Source organism: Protopterus annectens, chromosome 11.part0 (genome assembly GCF_019279795.1).
Source record: "Protopterus annectens isolate FY-2018-M chromosome 11.part0, PAN1.0, whole genome shotgun sequence".
Taxonomy (NCBI): domain Eukaryota; kingdom Metazoa; phylum Chordata; order Ceratodontiformes; family Protopteridae; genus Protopterus; species Protopterus annectens.
In genome coordinates, this window is record NC_056745.1 from 1,149,784,630 (window position 1) to 1,149,805,056 (window position 20,427).

The 20,427-nt window shown below is 45.3% G+C and overlaps 1 protein-coding gene across 4 annotated transcripts in view; it reads left to right on the forward strand.

The window, feature by feature from the left end:
- The window catches only part of FAM185A (family with sequence similarity 185 member A), a 1,394,841-nt gene that overhangs the window by 1,089,619 nt on the left and 284,795 nt on the right, over positions 1–20,427 (forward strand). For all 4 annotated transcript variants that reach the window (XM_044088506.1, XM_044088508.1, XM_044088507.1 and 1 more), the window contains one exon: positions 63–197. In XM_044088506.1, coding sequence (XP_043944441.1) covers positions 63–197 — 135 coding nt within the window. The remainder of the gene's footprint in view (positions 1–62; positions 198–20,427) is intronic.

Consider the following 20,427-nt stretch of genomic DNA (forward strand, 5'->3'; position numbering starts at 1 on the left):
GCATGTTGAATATATTATTTTGATTTATGTAGTAATTTGTCTGTTTTTTTTTTTTTAAACAGGATCTGTAACAGTAAAGGTGCCCACTTCACTCCAGGCTTACTTAAAGTTATCAGGAGTAAAGGTTGATATTGACCAGCAGATCCATTTAAAGAATGTTAATGAAATGTGTAAAGATAAGTACAGGATTGTAACAGGTATGGCATTTTGAATTCATGAAACTCAGATTTTTATTTTTTTTAAGGAAATACTCAGAATGGTAGGCAAGTGTTCCATCATCCTTGTTTGTATTTAAAATGTGATCCTCACTCTTAGAGCCGTACGAATATTGTCACACATGAAAGCCGAAAATATATGCACATTCATAAAGCCATGATTTTACTGATCCAATGACATAGGCAGCAGATTGTTCAAAATAGATAAATACATATTATTAGACATGATCTGGTGCATTCATTTAAAAAAGTAGTCCAGGACTGTGAGTTATTTATGTGTCAGTATGTAGTAAGAATAAGAGATATGGTTGGATTTACTTCTTTCTGGCCAGGTTTGAACATAAGCCAAATACTCTGGGAAGAAGAAACCAAATCAGAACCATAATCCCCCCATCATGTTTTCTTTCTCTCTCTTTGTGTGTGTGTGTGTGTGTGTGTGTGTGTGTGTGTGTGTGTGTGTGTGTGTGTGCACGTGTGAGTTGTGTAGTACTGAATATGCGCAAATGCTTACACAGCTCATACACTGAGCAGCTGAACATGCAATTCAGTTAATGGCTATTTTCCTCTTAATATCAGGGTTGGATTAAACTGTTTACCCAATTTTATGTAGTAGATATCTTGATTTTTTTAACCATTTCGTTTGGAAGTTGCTGACATTGAAATTTATGCATTTGCAACTCACACAGTTTGAGTAATATGGTTTCAGAGGAGCTTATACTTCTCACTGGAATTTGGTGGGAACCTGACAGATGTTTGGATTAAGGCATGGGAATATGTGCCATGGTAAAATGTGTAATCTCAAATCAAAGGACTTGGCTTTGCCTCATACTTTGACCCAGCTTAGGAATGCTGTCATTAAATAGTAAAGTCTATTATAATTCCTTATACAAACATAGAAACAGTAGTTTCTGATAATAGGTACAGAACACCTGGCTGACATAGTTTTTCCATTTCTTCTACTTCCAGATAAGCTATAGAACCTAATTACAGAACTGTTAAGTATGCTGATATAGAATTCTGTGGAAGCTAATTATGATGATCTAGCAGTTCCACTACATAAAAAGCCATAAAAGTAGAAATTAATAAAGTCCAAACTGATGTCTAGAATATAAAAACTGGAAAATCAGAAAGAAGGCATAACATTGACGAGGATCCTCCATATACTGGATAGAATGCTATGACTTCTGGGATTTGTACACCAGAACCCTGTCACCTTACCAGTGGCTGTTCAGTTTGATGTGAGACATACATCCCTGTTGTCACCCCCTTAGATGTGGGAGACCCACACAGATATGAGACAAAATGTGGCAGACAGTGGAATAACAGTACAACCAGATAGGTGGTGCTGGTGTTGGAATCACAATGTTGTTATCAGCAAGGACATCTGTATTAAGAATGCAAAATTAAAAATGTCAAAAAAAAAATGTATCTGAATAATTCCTGCATTCAGGCATTTAACCAGCAATGTTTCTGAATAATTCTTGCATTGGTGCATTGCCTTCAGGCATTTAACCAGCAAGTAGTGGATGAGGAAAATAAAAAAATATGAACACTTATGTAGGCAAGCAATTCATACTTTTTGTACACTAGATACTACTCCAGATAGTGGCTGTTTCACCAGAAGTTCACTAAAGGAAGACTGCTTTTGGTTGGAAGAGACAGACGCTGAAAAGTGTGACGATCCACTGTTAAAGGTTATTTTTCTCTTGCTTTTTTCACTGCTGTAATCTGGTCTTCCATAATTGAAAGTTTTCCTTATGCTTAAGTACTAATTTTCATTTTTGTTTTCAAATGTACATCCTTAGGGAGTTTATGCTTGTCTTAACTGTGGGACAATGAAGCTGTTTTCCTGAGAACACTTCAGATAATATCATCATTTTTTTCAAGATACATGCTTTCCTTTACCAGCATCATAACTGTAATGTTCCAACTCTGTAAATTATGCTTTAATCATACTATACTCAACAGATTAACCAGTTTTATATTTATGGAAAAACGTTTTCCAAACCCAATGTAGAAATAAAAAAATAAATAAATAAAATAGACTTAACTGAGGAGGTGAATTTAAATAGAACGCTGATCAAGAATAGTATGGGGATGCTCACACAGATACCTAAAATCTGAGCCATCCATACTTTTTCCATGCCATCTTTTTTTCATTTTTTTTATTTCAGAGCTGTGGAACCTGGAGACTTTCTGACAAGAAAGAGGTGCATAATTAAAACACCCTAGTAACATGGTGACCCAGTAAAAAGCTCTCTACCTCACAGCTCCAGAGTCTGAAGTTCATTACTGAATTCCAGTCATAGGGCCGGATTCACGAAGGCTTGCATGGAGTCTAAGAGTAGTGTAAGACTCCATGCAGCCTTCGCGATCCAGGAACAGCCCAAAGTCCGTGTAAGAGTCAAGCTAAAACGGCTCTTACACGGAGTGGGCGTGGATAAGCTAATCACCTCACTTGCAGCCGAATAGCATGCAAATGAGGATGATTAGCGATCCAGGAAGCCCAGAACAGCCCGTGTAAGAGCTGTTTTAGCTGCAGAAATGTACTCAGTTGACAACTGAGTATGTTTCTGCAAAAATGGCAATGGAGCCATGTCAGCTCCAAATAAAGGGTGCATATGTGTCAGGCAGCATGCCAATGGCCAAATATGTGGCCATTGGCAAGGTAACCTGATGCAAATATATGAGAAATATAATTTTTTTTTTCGGCGATTGCCAATGTTTAAACCCAGCGCAGCCCCGCACAAACGGGCTGCGCTGCATAGAACATAAAAACGAAGGTTTTTAACCCACAAAGGTGGGTTTAATGCAATACATGGAATGTCAATGCAGGGACCAGCAGAGCAAAACCAACATGGCCACCGTGTAGTGGTTGCTAAGGGGGGAAGCTGAGTCTAAGAGATGTAACTAAGCATTAGTAGGCAATCTGATGCAAATGAGTGTAAGGATACTGAATTCCACTGTCACATAACAAATGAGCACATTCTGAGTAGTGTAAGAGTTACATAAGGGTAAGGAACAGAGTAGGAGATAGGTGACATCACAGGGGGGAATGGTAGAAAGAAATGCAGTTCATTGGAGGTTAGAGTTACATGACAGATGTCAGACAGATATCATGGAAAGAGGTGTGCCACTAAGTAAGCATGAGAAAGTCAAGAAATGGAAGGTGTACACTGTTGCCTACACCAAAGTTTCTTGCTGGATGTGTATGCGTAATGCGCGCCTAAGCCGAGTAAGGCAGTGTCTTGGCGTGTAAGGCAGTGTGCGCGTGTAAGGCAGACTGAGCATGTGGGAGCGTGTTGGGAGATGTTTAACACCGTTTGCGCGGGCGTGCACGCGTTTAAAACCGAATAAGCAGATTCTGAACTGTGTAAGTATGTGTGCGTGTAAGCCACTGTGAGCGTGTTTCTGCTGGTTTGCACACGGCTCCTCCCTGAGGAAACAGAAAGGAAAAAGGAAGCAACAGATGTAGTAGGAAGTTAGCAGGGAATACTGCTGGAGCTAGCAGGTGAAAACAATTAGATGCAGGCAATTACACAGGCAGAATAGTAGCCCAGCCCAGCACTTAAAACTCTGCAAACAGCAGTGCAGAATGTTTCTCTCAAGAGACACTGCAAGACAGGAGTTAAGTTATTAGAAGTGAAATCTGAAAAAGCTGAACTCAGAGCAGAAATGTTAGGGGCTGCCATAGCTGTCATAATGAGACATAGGCGACTTGCTGAGGGTGGTGACAATGCAGATGGTGCCAGACAACCCACAGTGAGGAGACGGAGAAGAGTGTACAGGCCCAGGGTCACCTACCATGGGTTACATGAGCTGGAGATAGTAGAGCGCTATAGAGTGGACAGAGACCTCCTGCAGCAAATAGTGGAGCTGTGCAGGCCACGCCTCACACACAGAACCAACAGAGGGAACCCATCCCAGTGGAAACCAAGGTATGTGTAGGCCTAAGAATACTAGCAACAGGTACCTTCCAGAGACCAACTGGTGATATGATGGGGATATCACAGGCATCAGCCTCCAGGGTACTGCACCAGTTCCTAGATGCCATGTCAGCACATGTCGGTGATCATGTATATTTCCCCAATGCCCGTGAGGTATTGGCCAGCAATATGCGACTCTTCCAGCAAATAGCGGAATACCCTGAGGTACTGGGTGCAATAGACTGCACGCACATACGCATCAAAGCACCAGCTGGTGAGCGGGGTAGGGCATACATCAACCGCAAGGGCTTCCCCTCCATCAACTGCCAGGTTGTGTGTGATGCCCAGGGCATAATAATGAATGTGTGTGCTGGCTGTCCTGGGAGCTACCACGATTCCCACATCTGGCATCTGGCAGCTGTACCAGACATTTGCCAATGGGGACATCCCACACGGACACCTAGTGGGGATGCAGGTTATGCACTGGAGCCGTGGCTGATGACACCCATCAGAAACGCACACACACCTGAACAGGAACGCCATAATGAGGCACACGCACAAACACGTAATGTAATAGAGCGTGTGTTTGGGCTGCTCAAGTCACGGTTCCGGTGTCTGGACACATCTGGTGGAGCCTTGCAGTACACACCAACTACATGTACCCAAATTGTCATGGTATGTGCTATGCTACATAATATGATCTTGCGAAAACAGCTGCAGCAGGACCAGCATAGGGCCGGGCCAAACAGCCCCCCACCATTGCCAAGGCCATCACAGGCAGAGCGTGACTCGGAGGAGGAAAACCTGAGCCTGCCCCAGTAGGCAGAAGGAGGCGTGCCCAGTATGCCCTGGCCTTGGCAAAGAGGCAACGCATAGCACATACATTGGCTCAGTAGGAACCCTGGGAATGATACCCTTCTCTGACTCACTCATATAGTAACAGGGATGCCTAACATGACACAACCTGCTCTCAAACATGTACAGGGAAGTGTAATATGCATCCGACAGAGACAGCCCTGCAGCACCACCTGAGGCATGAATGCTATGTGTTAAGTAATGTAACACCATGTACTATATGCACACCTGAGGACCCTGACTAACATCCTACCCTCACCAAGCATCATGCCACAACATGACAATGAGATGATCAAGTGCAACAATTGACTGAAGTATCGCAGTTAGTCAAAGGGGATCCAATGTGTGCCAGTCTGGGATGACATGCTGAGCATGACATGATGCACCACCTGCTAGGACTGGCATGCACCTATCAGTGCAGGCCATATGGATACTGGCAAAGGCTGATGTTCTTCGTCTTCCATTGCTGCAGTCCTTACTATTGGGTATAGTCCGCATCCAGTCGGCCCGAATACCAGAGTATAAGGCTGGCGTCGGTCAGGGCGATTAGACTGGCGTCAGGGTACTAATGCGCATGACCGCGCCATATCCTCAGTCTTTTGCGCGTGATCCGATGCAGAAGCAGTTTTGCGAGTGCAGGTTGGCGTTCTGAAATATTTCCGAAACCGGAGTTTCAGACCGAATCAGAGTTGGCTAAGTACCCGTTGGGAACATTTTGGTTTTTCTTGCCTCAGTATTTAACCGGATGTCAGAAAAGTGAATAACTGTATTTCTTGTGGGAAACAAATACCTCATAGGGATTACCATACATTATGTATACCTTGTTTAGGGCCTGAGCACGACGTTGTTGGTTGCGCTCTTGTGCTAAGTTTAACAAACGCACTATTAAGAGGAGGTTAGACTGTGCCAGATTAGTGTTTGGGAAGCGTTGCAATTATAAAATGCCGTCGGATGCTCCGACGCCCGCTTCATCCAAGAAGCGCAAGGACAAAACAGCGAAGCCTAGGGTTGATGAACCGGCAGTCCCGGACGTCAGTTCTTTAGATGGCTCAGTGGAGCCAGAGGTTTTGCCAGGAGTTTCTATAGAGTCTCAGGCAGAAACTTTACTGTTACAGGATGTACCCTCTCAGGAGGCAGGCCAGGCTGAGGGGGCTTCTCAGGTAACTATTCTTCCCTCTCTTCCCAATGTAGTTAGAGCCTCTCCTTCTGTTGCCAAAACTTCTTTTAGAGGTAGGCCAACTTCAGCTTCAGTAGGGGCTTCTCCTAGCCTTCGGGTTCTGTACCTAAGAAACATATGCTTAAAATGGCAGAAGATTTGATTACTATGATTAGAGGTTCTATGGGCCCTCCTGATAAGAGGCCTAGAGTGGAACCAGAGTTTGACAGTTTTGAACAGGGTTCAGGGGCTTCTGAATCTTCTGCGGAAGATTTGCAGGAGTATCCTCATTATTCTAATTCTGATGTGGATGATGCCACTCCTTCTTCTCCTCCTGAGGATTTTTCATTTTCAGAGACTCTGCATTCCATGAGGGAGCACTTTAAATGGGAAGGCCAGGATTACTCTGATTCCAGGAAGAGGCTTAGGAATTCTTGTTTTACCCCAGCATAGGCCCTTAGCTATACCTCCTGTGTTGAATGTGGTGGAAGATGTTTTGCAGAGGCTTCCTGAACCCTGATTCTTTGCCTCCTGCTCCTGTTAAACCTGATAGGTACTATAGGGTGCCCGAAGCTCATAAGTATTTGTTTAAGAGTCCTAGGGGACCCAGAAACTGTTTCTCAGGGGCCTAAAGGTGTTAAGGCCTCTGTGGTTAAAAATCCTGTTCCACTGACAAAGAGGCAAGGCGTTAGTTAGATAGGTGGGGTAAGAAAGTGTATACTTCTTCCACTCTAGCCATGAGGCGTTGAATTGTCAGTTTCACATGCTGAAATATCAAAATTATCTCCTTTCACAATTGAAATCTAAGGTGGATGCTTTGGCGGAAGGTATTGATTGTAAAGACTTGCTGGATTTAGTTTATGTGTCTGAACAAGTGGGCAAGCATTCTTTGCAATGTGGTTTTGATGCTGTGCAGGCCTCCTCGAGGGTGGCTGCCACTAGTTCTGTTCTTCGCAGGCATGCCTGGTTGAGGGATCAAAATTTGGCTGAGCATGTTAAGACAAGGATTTTGGATGCTCCTTTACAGTCTGATGTGTTGTTTGGTTCACCTGTGGAAGCAGTTTTAAAGAAAATGGAGGACAAAGCTAAGTCTATGCAAACTGTTAAAGATTTTTGCAGGTACAGCCACGAAGTTTAGTAGAAATTGGCCTGCTAAGGGGTGGACATATCCTGCTTATGATTCCCAGTCTAGGGGTAGGTCTAGACGTGGTAGGGCAGGGCTCAAGGTTCTTTAGGCCTAGAACAGGGAGTTCACCTGCTCAGACTTCTGGTGAGGGCAGGGTCAGTCCTTCGTAAACAGACCCAATGACCTGCCTTTTCAACTGCCAGTAGATTCTCGTCTGGCAGCTCCTTTGGAAGGACAACCGTCTCTTTTCAAAGGAAATTGGGATTTAATTACTCAAGACAGATGGGTGTTGGACATCATTCTACCAGTCCCTGGGTCAGAAAGGGGCCTAGGATTTTATTCTCGCATGTTCCTAGTACCAGAGAAGGGGAACACGTGGAGACTGCTTTTGGATTTATCTCTCCTCAACACTTATCTGGACATTCCCAAGTTCAAGATGTTGACGTTACAACAGCTTTTACCCCTGCTGGGCAAAGATCACTGGATGGTAACTTTAGATCTCAAGGAAGCTTACCTTCATGTGCATATCAGGCTAAGTTACAGGAAGTATCTGCGGTTTCAAGCTGGAGATTCTCATTATCAGTTCTCTGCATTGCCCTTTGGCTTATCTACTGCAGAGTATTCACAAAGGTTCTGGCTCCAGTAATACCTTACTTCAGGCTACAAGGACTTCAAATCTATCCTTATTTAGGCGACTGCCTCATTCTGGCTCAAGAAAAGGAAGACCTTCTACAGCATCCGGCGTATCTCATAGCAGTGCTAAGATGCCTAGGGTATTATGTGAACGAAATAAAGTCCAGTCTAGTACCCTCTCAAGACATGTGCTTTCTGGGTGTGAGACTGAATACAGCAGCCCAGATGGCCTTTTTAACCCCGGACAAACAAAAGAGTCTGTCACTTTACTTCCATCAACTATCTCATCAGTCCGTGCTGACTGCAGAGACAGTCCTTCAAGCATTAGGGTTCATGGCATCTTGTATTCTGGTGCTTCCCAATGCCAAACTGCATATGAGGAAGTTACAATGGTATCTCAAAAATGTATGGACACAGCACTGCCAGGATTTAGACACTGTCATTCAAATAATACCTTGCCTTCAAAGAGTATTTTTGTGGTGGGCTCAGGAATGTCACCTAAACAAGGGACTCTCTGTGACCCGGCCAGAGGCGAGTCAGATTTTACCGACAGATGCCTCAGACATTGCTTGGGCAGCTCATCTAAATGTAAAGTGGATACAAGACAAGTGGCCTGCCAGACTACAGCATCTACATATCAACATAAAGGAGATGTTAGCAGTCCAGTTCGCATTGCTGGCTTTCAAGGAGTTACTTCTTCCAGGGCAGGTGTTGATTCTAACAGACAACACAACTGTCATGTGGTACTTCAACAAACAAGGGGGAACACATTCTTATCCTCTATGCAGGCATGCAATGATTTTATGGGAGACTGCGCTACGCTTGCACCTAACTCTTCAGGCAAGGTTTCTGCCAGGAGCACAGAACTCCTTAGCAGATGTGTTAAGCAGACAAATCATGGATCCCCACAAGTGGAAACTGGATCTTCATGTATTTCAGAAATTGACAGTGTCATGGGGAACTCCAGACATAGATCTGTTCGCTTCTCCACTAAACCACCAGCTGCCACAGTTTTGCACAAGGGGGTTTCATCACACAGCTTGGAGAGTGGATGCTCTGTCTTTCGGTTGGACGAACCTTCATCTGTATGCCTTTCCACCTCTGCCTCTTCTTCCAAAGGTGCTGTTGGGGGTCGGACAGGACAGGCCAGGGATGATTTTGATGGCTCCAGATTGGCCTCGGCAACACTGGTACCCTCTACTACGGAGTCTGGTAAAGAAGCCTCCATGGCCTTAACCTTTGATTCCACATCTGTTATCCCAGCAGGACGGTCATCTGCTCAATGTCAAGCTTCACTCTCTTCATCTGACAGCCTGGCTTATTCTGTGTTGAAACACAGCAGGTCTCAACTTCCTCAACAAGTTTTAAATGTGATTATGGAAGCTAGAAGACCTAGTACAAGGAAAGTGTACGCAGCAAAATGGAAGAGATTTGTATTTTGGAGTAAAGCAAAGAATTTGGAGATTTCTGAGCCTAATTTGAGTATGGCTCTTCAATATCTTACTGAGTTACTGGACAAGGGTCTGTCCTTCTCTTCCATCAAGATTCATGCTGCAGCAATCTCAGCTCACTATGATTGTGACCCACCATTGTTTTCGCATCCTTTGTTCAAGCAGTTTCTTAGAGGGGCTAAGAATATAAGACCCCAATAGAGCTCCTACTCCTGCTTGGGATCTCAATTTTGTGTTGGAAAAACTTACTCTACAACCTTTTGAGCCTGCTACTGCTGAATTGAAATATTTGTCATGGAAGACTGCTTTTTGTTGGCTATTACTTCTGCAAGAAGGGTGTCTGAGTTGCAGGCCCTTATGGCAGTCGAGCCCTTTTGATTTTCCATAAGGATAGGGTATCATTACGTACTAATCCTTCCTTTATGCCTAAGGTGGTTTCTAGTGTGGCTTTAAACCAAACTATTCATTTGCCTACCTTTTATGCAGACCCCCAAAATAAAGGGAAAAGATTTTGCATACTTTAGATGTACACAGGCAATTGCGTTATTACTTAAGCAGGACTAAGGATTTTAGGCAGTCTCAGCAGTTGTTTGTTTCTTTTGCTTTGAGTTCAGGGCAAGCCTGTGTCAAAACAAACTATTTCTAGGTGGATTGGCTTTTGCATTGCATTTTGTTATTCCCATCATGGCAAGGAGGTTCCAGCTGGGATTAGGCCTCATTCCACTAGGGCTACTGCCACTTCAACAGCATTTCTACGGGTGGCAACTAAGGATATTTTGGAAGCAGCTACTTGGAGTTCAGTGCATACTTTCTCTAAGCATTATCACCTTCCTATCTACTCTAAGTCTAGGGCTGGTTTTGCCACAGCTGTTTTGCAAGGCATGTTGTCAGCTCCTGCTTCTTTATGATTTGCCAGCCTCCCTACCTCTGCTTTGGGATTCTACCCAATAGTAAGGACTGCAGCAATGGAAGGCGAAGAACATAGTACAGTTTTGTACCTACCATAAATGTAGATGTTCGAGGATTCCATTGCTGCAATTTACCCTCCTCCTTCCCTCTGTGTTTAGGGGTGGTTGTGTAGGTGATTTACCTGCTTATATTTTTGTATATATTGTTCATGTTTTGGTGCAGGTATTTTGGGCCTTGTCTTTTAGGGTCTTCTGACATCTGGGGCAGAAAAGACTGAGGATATGAGCCCGCGCGGTCATGCGCATTAGTACCCTGACGTACGTCAGTCTAATGCGCTGACCGACGCCAGCCTATACTCTGGTATTCGGGCCGACTGGATGCGGACTATACCCAATAGTAAGGACTGCAGCAATGGAATCCTCGAACATCTACATTTATGGTAGGTACAAAACTGTACTTTGTCACCCACAGTGTGCCCTGAATAGGTAAGGCTCAAAACACAAACCTATCTCCATAGGTATCAGAAGGGATAAGAAGAAGATAAGGGATAAGTTGAAACAGCAAGATGCATGCAGTCTAAACTCACCCAGTATGGAGAATGTTGATAACTGCGCTGTAACAGAAAACTGAGGCAAGGCTCAAAGCAGCACCCTAACACTACCAGGTTACACCTCATACTGTGCTGTACAGCCTCAAAACTTGGAACAAGCTACAAAAGGAGGGTGACTAGCAAGAATTGTCAAGGATAACCACACCCCCATGTCGGTACCACAACAAAAAGCAGCATGGACTAGCCATGCTCAAGTAACAGTGGCTAAAACTGCCCCCCAGTTTATAGCCCGCTACAGACTACTGTCCCAACACCAGGAACTGCATCCAGCCTATGCCGGAATACATGAATATATCAAGTCCTCCAAACCACATTATATTGGGTGACTGCAAATACCCAGACATAGACTGGGAGCATTATACTAGCTCCAACAGTGTAGGACAAAAGTCCATAGAATCCATAAACCAAAAGGCCCAGGAACAACATACCACTCCCACAAGAGGGGTAAGCATACTGGATGTGATAATCAGCAACATGGGTACTGGATGGCAAGATGAGAAGTGTATTGCTCACTGGTAAAACCAGACCATAGAGTAATCACACTGGATATACAAATCCTGACCACAGTCCCTGGCCAGAAAACCACAGTGGAAAACATGTGTTAAGCAATATTTGCACTCCTCCAAACAGATGTGGAATCCATTAAAGGTCCCGTGCAGGTGCAAAATATGGGCCACACCTCAGAACCTGTAATACAGCCATTCCATGAACACTGCCAGGAATGCTTGGATTATGCAGTCCTAAATTAAAACAAGACACAGTGCCTAAATCTGGCATGGTGGACACCAGCCATAACCAAAACATGCAAGAGAATGAGGAAGCTACTACATGATAGAGCAAACATGAACAATGAAGTAATCACTGATCAGTAGTATGGCAATAAAATCTGTCCACACATACAATCCACTAAGGCCAGCCACAACAAGTGGAATCTGTGAATCCTGAGGCAATGTTACACCTGCCCCAAGTACACAGACAACCCCCAACTCCACCCAAGAAATACAAATATATGTGAGAGATGCAACCATCCATCCAAACTGGAGGCTGAGCTCCCTCAACTCAGTACTCCCAAAACAAGTCAGGAGGAGAAGGTAACCACACACACCAGAAACACAGTCCCACATAGACCTATCACAACTGCAAACCAAACACATAAACACAGTAAAACATTCCCGGAGGCACAAATTACAAACACAGCACACCAACAGAGGCCTCTAAAGCAGACACCCAATCAAACAGCCTCCAAACATAGCACATGCAACACATAGCACACAAAGCTGGTGTGCCAAACAGTCACAGGCCAGAAGGAGAAACAACATGCCTGATACAGTTGTAATAGGTGACTCCATAGCCAGACACACTGCTGTCCCGCACACCAGACTGAACAAGGGAAAGGGTACAGTCAGCTGCCTGTAGGCTGCCACAATATGCCACATAACAGAAGTATGTAGGTCACTCCAAAGCAAGTAGAAATATGATGCAGTCGTAGTCCATGCTGGTGTGAATGACCTGAGATGTACCGCCCTAGACTACATGAAAAGAGACATAGATGAGCTCTCTGATTATGTAGTCCAGGCCGGTATGACACTCACCGTTTGCAGCATCCTACCCTTACCAAGAATAATGCCACAGTACAAACACAGAATGATCAGTCATAGCAAGTGGCACACTTACTGGTGTCATTCCAAGGGGATCCAATGTCTGTCTGCTTGGGATGTCATGCTTGACAAGCCACGCAGCTGTTCTTGGGATGGCCTGCACCTGTTACCCCTGGGCGTCTGAATATTGGATAAGGCCTTTGCCACCTCCATAGAGCCTTTTGTAGGCAAGGCTGAAAAGACTGACCCACCACCCTAGAAAACATAAGTGGGAAGAAACATAAGGGAAATGCTGACCAATGCCAGATGTGTACACCCCAATATGCATGCTCCTGAGGCCATCCCCAGAATGGGGAACATAGATGTCTGTGCAGTGACAGAAACCTGCTGCAAGCCTCCTGACAGCACACCAGCACTACCAGGTTATACCACGTATCATGTGTCATGGCCCCAAAACCTGGAACAAAACATAAAAGGAGGGTGAGTATCCATAGTCAGCACAGACACCCATACGTCCAGGTAACTGACAATGCACAAGGCATTGGAGTTCACCCATGTGCAACTAACTGTAGGCAAGACTGCTGTACAGTCTGTAGCATGCTACAGACCACACTGTCACACACAATAACTCCACCCAGCTGTCCTGAAGACACTGGACAGTATGACTGTCCCACCAAATACCAAACAAGGTACCACAAATTACCACATAGGTGGTAAACCATTATGTATGGAAGGAGTAACCAGGGCCCTAGGGACACAAGTGGACAGTAACCTGTTATGTGACACCCACATTGCCAATGTGGCTAGGAAGACTGTCTACATTTGACACCGTATCAGGAAAGGATTCACATCTACGTCAACAGAGGTCATTGTGCCCCTATACTTTTCACTAATCACACCCATAATCTAGTACACTGCCTCATATGGGATGTACCTTACCTGACACCTGCAGCAGTTAGAAAGACCTCAAAGGTACCTCACCAAGAGGATAAAGGGTCTCAAATATATGTCATATGCTGCCTGGCTGTAGACACCCCAGCTGAATGCAGTCACATACTGCCTACACAGAGGCATTGCATGCCTGTTGTAGGAGGCCATGCCCAACACAGGAGTAATGGACATGCTCCACCCCAGAAAACTCAAATCCATCGGAGCTGTGAGAGTGAGAGATGTCAACCTCAACAAATAATGAAATAGGATGTGCTGGTGGGACAGATACATAATCCAGAGGCTCCCCACACCCTGGACCAGAATCCCACTCCATGGTAGGCAGAGCCCCTCACTGACATTCTTCAACAGGAATCTTGCCAAGTGGATGGATGATTGTAGAGTTACACTGGGGGTCTTCACTGTGTCATGTCCAGACAGAGGCACAGCAAAGCAAATCATAAATGGCCATAATATTCACATAGCAAGGGGTGTCAAAAGCCACACACACTCTGGCTAGGCTAACAAATGCCCAAGGTGGATAGCCTAGTATGAACCTATGAACCTATGAAGATACAAATTGTACAGGACACTAAGGATAATCCCAAGGCTTTCACAACTGATGGTAGGAACCATGTTGGAAATTCACAGATATGCCCTGAATCACACAAATATCACAAACACACACACATATTGCCAACATACATCCTGACAGGTGCAGTGCAACCCCCCCCCCCCCCCCGAATGCAGAATATCTATCCCAGCAGACTGCTGGCCCCCTGACATTGCAGATGCTGAGGTAACAGCCAACATCTACAAAGCAAAACACACAGCAGCAATGGTATGAGATGGTGTCCTGGGCTTAGTGCAACATGGACTCCAAGATGAATGGAATGCCAAACCACACTACTGCTCAATGTCAGCCTTACCACAGAATATGTACCCAAAGAGCAGTGTACAACAACAGTGGTCCTTCTCAACAAAGGTGTTGCCTGAATGTATACTGAAAACTACTACCCCAGAATCCTGAGAAGCTCGGTTTGCACAGCTATGGAAAGGATCAGCATGTACCACAGACATAAAGATATTGGGGACCTACTGACACCGGACCCAACCCAGTGTGGCTTTCTCAAGTGCAGATCCTGCCCCTAAACATGTTTGACTCAATTGAAACAGTCATTAAGGTCATTGATGAGGGCAATGTGCTCCACACAGTGTAGCTGGACCTTGCAAAGGCTTCTATACAATACCCTACGTGTTCATTATAGATAGGCTCACCAGCTTAAATATAAACCCACATGTCAGTAGAGGGATTGCAAACCAGACCAAGGACAGAACAGACATGGTCAGACATGCTGCAGCCATGTCAGACTACAAACCAGATATAACTGGCATCCCACAAGGCTTTGTCCTGGGATCTCCCTCGTCTGGTATATATGTCCCATAGGTACAGGCAAACATGGAAGGACTGTGTCCGAACATGTTTGCAGAGGACTACAAACTGCTCACCACATATGATCCACCAGCTGACACAAGCATCCCACAAAAGGGCCACATAGAAACAGACAACTGGTGCCATAGCCATGTCAGCAAGCTAATTGCAGAAACGTGTATAGTCAACCCCCATGGATAAATAGTAAGTGCCCACCAATTACCACATAGGTGTTAACCCATTATGTAGTTAACATGTAATGAGAGACCTGGGGACACAAGGTGATAGATATCCTGCATTGGACAAACATGTGCTGTAGTGTTTACAGAAACATACCATATACCCACCTAATCATGAAGGCTGTCAGATCTAGATAAGGGGAGGTCATTGTGGCTCTGCAGTCATCCTTCATCAGCGGTACAATTGACTACAATAGCCCCTGTGGGATGTACCTCAGCAGACACCTCCATCAACCATAAAGTCCCCAACAGTACCTCATCAGGAGTATCAAAGAGCTTGCACAGATGCCATGTGTTGCCTGTGTTGCTGGCATCAATAAACATGCTGCACCTTGTACAATCTGAATGGCAGTGAGCTATGCACATGAGAGACCTGAACCCCAGCACTGACTTACATAGGACAAGCTGTACTGCGTGATCCATAACACAGAAGCCACTCCCACCCATGAGTGAACCCCCAGCACAGGCTACCCATAGAGTCACTTATCAATCTTCCTCAATAGGAATCCTGATGAGTGGATGGGAGATGGTAGATTTATCCTGGCTATCACTGTCATGTCACAGGTAGACAGAGGCACAATATACTAACCATGACATATGTCATGGCAAACTCCACTTACAATGTGTGTTGAAGGACAAACACACTCTCCAACTAGCATTAGACATGGACTAGGGCACATCGCTAGTGTTTGCAAATGTACACCTATGTTGTGGAATACACTACCAATGTTGGACAAGCCTGGTTTAAGTAGTTCATATCTGAACAGAATGCAACATGGTCAGATGTACACAACTGGCCCCTAACCAGGCTGTTGTGCTCACTATCGAAATGTAAAGCAGTGATAGCAGTAAAGCCCAGGATACTGTCCACCACAGTCAAAGTACTACCAGTACACTATACAGTACTACAGTGTTAGGTCAGTGTGAAAGGATGTTGACAACTGTATGCAAAGTATCCCATGCAAACACTGCAGGCACAGTATAATCCTGTTGTGTTCACACACAAAGCAGTTGTACAGTAACTACACAACATGACACACAACACACAACCATAAACGGGTGATATTTGTTGAAGTTCACACTCATCCACAAATGTGGTGGGCTGCAGAGTCCAACATATGGAATGCTCACACTGGGCATGCTCACACACTTTGATAAATGAGATATATGTCAGACAACATGCCATGGGAAGGCTGAACTGGGCATGCTCACACACTTAGGCCAAATCTCGGTTTAGCAGTTGGACACACATATCTGGTATTTTTATATGTTATTCCAGGAACCAACCACATTACAGCAGTCTGCCCAGTGCACACAGTTAAATGAGTATAGAGACATACGTGATATAGTGGATCCCTCCCATATGCAAACATCTTCCACAGATGCACAAGTTGTTCATACAAACAGGGAATGCTATGGCAATAAAGATGTGCAAACAGTCTATCAGCAACAAATAATGTGCATTTGACAATTAAACATATGGGTGTAGAGGTCAACACTAGGCTGTTTGCCCTAGGGAATGACAGCTTAGCCAGAGTGTGCTTGGTGTCTGCCTCCCCACAGGATGCACATTCTCCTTTCTAAACACAGATGATGTCAGCACCCTATAAGTACAGCAGGAGAAAAGAAACTTCCCAGTAATCCGAATAGCGCGCTCTGCTAATGCGTCCGTCTCAAGTGTCATAACATAGTTAGGTAGGGGTTTCAAATCCTGCAAATGCTCAGTGTGTGTGTGTGTGTGTGTGTGTGTGTGTGAGTGGAGTTGGTGTGTGTGTAAGTCTGTGGGAGAGTAATGTCCCTTTTGGCAACTAGGAAAACACACTACAGGATGCACATTCCCTTTCTAAACACCGATGATGTCAGCACCCTATAAGTACAGCAGGAGAAAAGAAACCTCCCAGTAATGCGAATAGCGCGCTCTGCTAATGCGTCCGTCTCAAGTGTCTTAACATAGTTAGGTAGGGGTTTGAATCCTGCGAATGGCAAGTGTGTGTGTTTGTCTGAGGGGGGTTAGTGTGTGTGAGGGAAATGTCCCTTTTGGCAACTAGGAAAACACACTACAGGATGCACATTCCCTTTCTAAACACCGATGATGTCAGCACCCTATAAGTACAGCAGGAGAAAAGAAACCTCCCAGTAATGCGAATAGCGCGCTCTGCTAATGCGTCCGTCTCAAGTGTGTAGGTAGGGGTTTGAATCCTTCGAATGGCAAGTGTGTGTGTTTGTCTGAGGGGGGGTTGGTGTGTGTGAGGGAAATGTCCCTTTTGGCAACTAGGAAAACACACTACAGGATGCACATTCCCTTTCTAAACACCGATGATGTCAGCACCCTATAAGTACAGCAGGAGAAAAGAAACCTCCCAGTAATGCGAATAGCACGCTCTGCTAATGCGTCCGTCTCAAGTGTCTTAACATAGTTAGGTAGGGGTTTGAATCCTGCGAATGGCAAGTGTGTGTGTTTGTCTGAGGGGGTTAGTGTGTGTGAGAGAAATGTCCCTTTAGGCAACTAGGAAAACACACTACAGGATGCACATTCCCTTTCTAAACACCGATGATGTCAGCACCCTATAAGTACAGCAGGAGAAAAGAAACCTCCCAGTAATGTGAATAGCGCGCTCTGCTAATGCGTCCGTCTTAAGTGTCATAACATAGTTAGGTAGGGGTTTGAATCCTGCGAATGACAAGTGTGTGTGTCTGTCTGAGGGGGGTTAGTGTGTGTGAAGGAAATGTCCCTTTTGGCAACTAGGTGAACAGACTACAGGATGCTCATTCCCTTTTCTAAACACTGATGATGTCAGCACTCTATAAGTACAGCAGGAGAAGGGAAAACACCCAGTAATGCGAATAGCCCGCTATGCTAATGCGTCCGTCTCAAGTGTCATAACATAGTCGATAGGGGTTTGAATCCTGCAATTGGCAAGTGTGTGTTTTTGGCTGAGGGGGGTTAGTGTGTGTGAGGACAATGTCCCTTTTGGCAACTAGGTGAACAGACTACAGGATGCACATTCCCCTTTCTAAACACTGTTCAGCAGAAGGCCATGGCTCTGGCACAAGTTGTCTGTTGCTATGATGCCCCTTTGGAAGATGCTTGTGTCAGCTGGAGAGTCGATTATGGTGGTCAGTTTGCAGTCATCTGCATATTTGGACAGCCACAGTCCGTCCGTGTTGGCCTGTACCTCCAATAAATATATACCAAACAAGAGAGGTCCCAGGACTGAGCCTTGTGGGACACAACTCGTAACTGTTGTGGGGTCTGGCATGGCTCCAGCAATGCTAACCATGTGAGTTCTGTCCTTGAGCCACTGTGCAATCCATCTAGTGACATAGGGGCTTATATTTAACCTGGTGAGCTTCTCTAGAATGCCCAAGTGGGGTATTGTTGTGAAGGCTTTTGCAAGGTCCAGGTAGGCTGTGTGAACCACCTTCCCCTCGTCAATGGACTTGGTGACTGTTTCAAAGAAATCAACCGGGTTAAACCTGGTAGTGCTGGTGTGCTCTCAGTAGCCCTGAACCAGGCATCTGTTACTGCACAGATATCGATGTTTTCCATGCCAAGGAGTGTTTTGGGTGCATGCTTCTGGAGGTTTAGACTTCTGGCGTTGGGTAGCATTGCTCTTAGTTTCTTATCCCTTGTGATACCTATGAAGGTGGGTTTGTCATTTGAGCCCTGCCTAACATAGGCACTATGGGGGTAGCAAGAGCCTTTGCCAATATCTGAAAGCCCAGGGGTGACAGGTGCAGGCCGTCCCTAGCAAAGCAGGTAGTTCAACAGAAGATGAATGTGTGAAGGTGTAGTGCCTGTGATTAGTTAGCAGTAGCATATATGACTGCTCACGTGGACACATGCCAGGTAGGCCATATGCACTGTGTCACAGGCAGTGTACATGTGAACAGGACAAACAGTGACATCCTGTCAAGTGGGACATGGACATACATATAGTAGGCTATGCAGATGGCACTAGGAGTCCACAGAAGCTCTATAACTATGCATTGCAGGTGTGATCAGTATTCCAGGGTAATTGCAAGCAAACATGCATGCAAACAAAGCTACAGTAAACAGGGCTGCATGTAGTCCATTGTACAACAAACAAGCTGTACCAGTTCCAGTAGGTAACACTGCAAATATGCAGGCACTATGCACATGTACATGGAAATACACGGGTCAGATGGCTAGGGTCCAGTCTCAGTGCACACAAGTGTACAGACCAGGTACTGTCAGGATGTACAATAACTGGATAGAAACCCATGTGCTCATACCTGCAGTAATACACATGTCAAATAACAGACACTGAGCCGTCACTCAGTGGTTCCATACTTAGTAGGATGTATGCTCCCTGGCCTGCCACCACAGTATCCCTGACATATATGGGGACTCTCCCTCCTGTGACAGTTAGTTATGTGTGTTGGGGCTGTCTAGCATGGTATGAGATGTGAGCATGCAGTGCTAGGGTGCTCCTGTGTGTCCTGTACCAGTCGTGTAGTACTGCACACATATCAACATCCTCAAACATCTGCAATGCAGAGTCTAGTGTGGGCAACATGCCACTTGCAATTTACATGTCCATCATTGTGTATTACTACATTCATTACCCTATCCCCTGTGCTACCTATGTATGTAGCCTTCTGTTGACATCATTACCACCAGTATGCCAACATGTGCAGATGATACACTGTGGTACTTACCATGGGTGTAGACAACAGGACATGACAATCACACACTTACCGCATTAGGCATGCTGTGATATACCCACAATTAATTCAGCACACAGTACTGTTAACAACATGATACTATTACTACACATCTATGTGGTCACCCTGTGCATCAGCAACATGTTAACCTGTACCTGCACAGTTGTTACAGATTGCAGGAGGTGGCACAGTTTCATCATATGCACAGAGTGTGAACTTGGTATGCCTGAGTCAGCCACCCATACCACCAATTGACATGTATGTGTATGTGTGTTGGTGAGGGACAGCAGTAGAAGGTGGGGCAATGTTGATGCAGTGTGTGCTAGTATGCGGTAGCCCTAGGTGTTGTCAATTTGCATGTGTGTATGGATGCACACAGTTCCACCTCATGGCTGCCATATACTGGTGTTTGTGGACAGCCACAGACTGTACCTGCCAGGTCATACAGATCAGTGTCTGTGGCCACGGACACGGTACCTGTGCCTTGCAGGGGTGCTATGGACCGTATCCGGTACCAACCCAGACTGGGTACTGTCATCAGAAGCAGGTGTTCGTTGACTGGACACAGATCCCTGTTGGGCCTGGCCAGAGCCACGTGCCACGTGGTCTCCTGGGGCGGTCTGATGACAGCACAGACCCAGCATTGCTGGGGCTGCTGCTG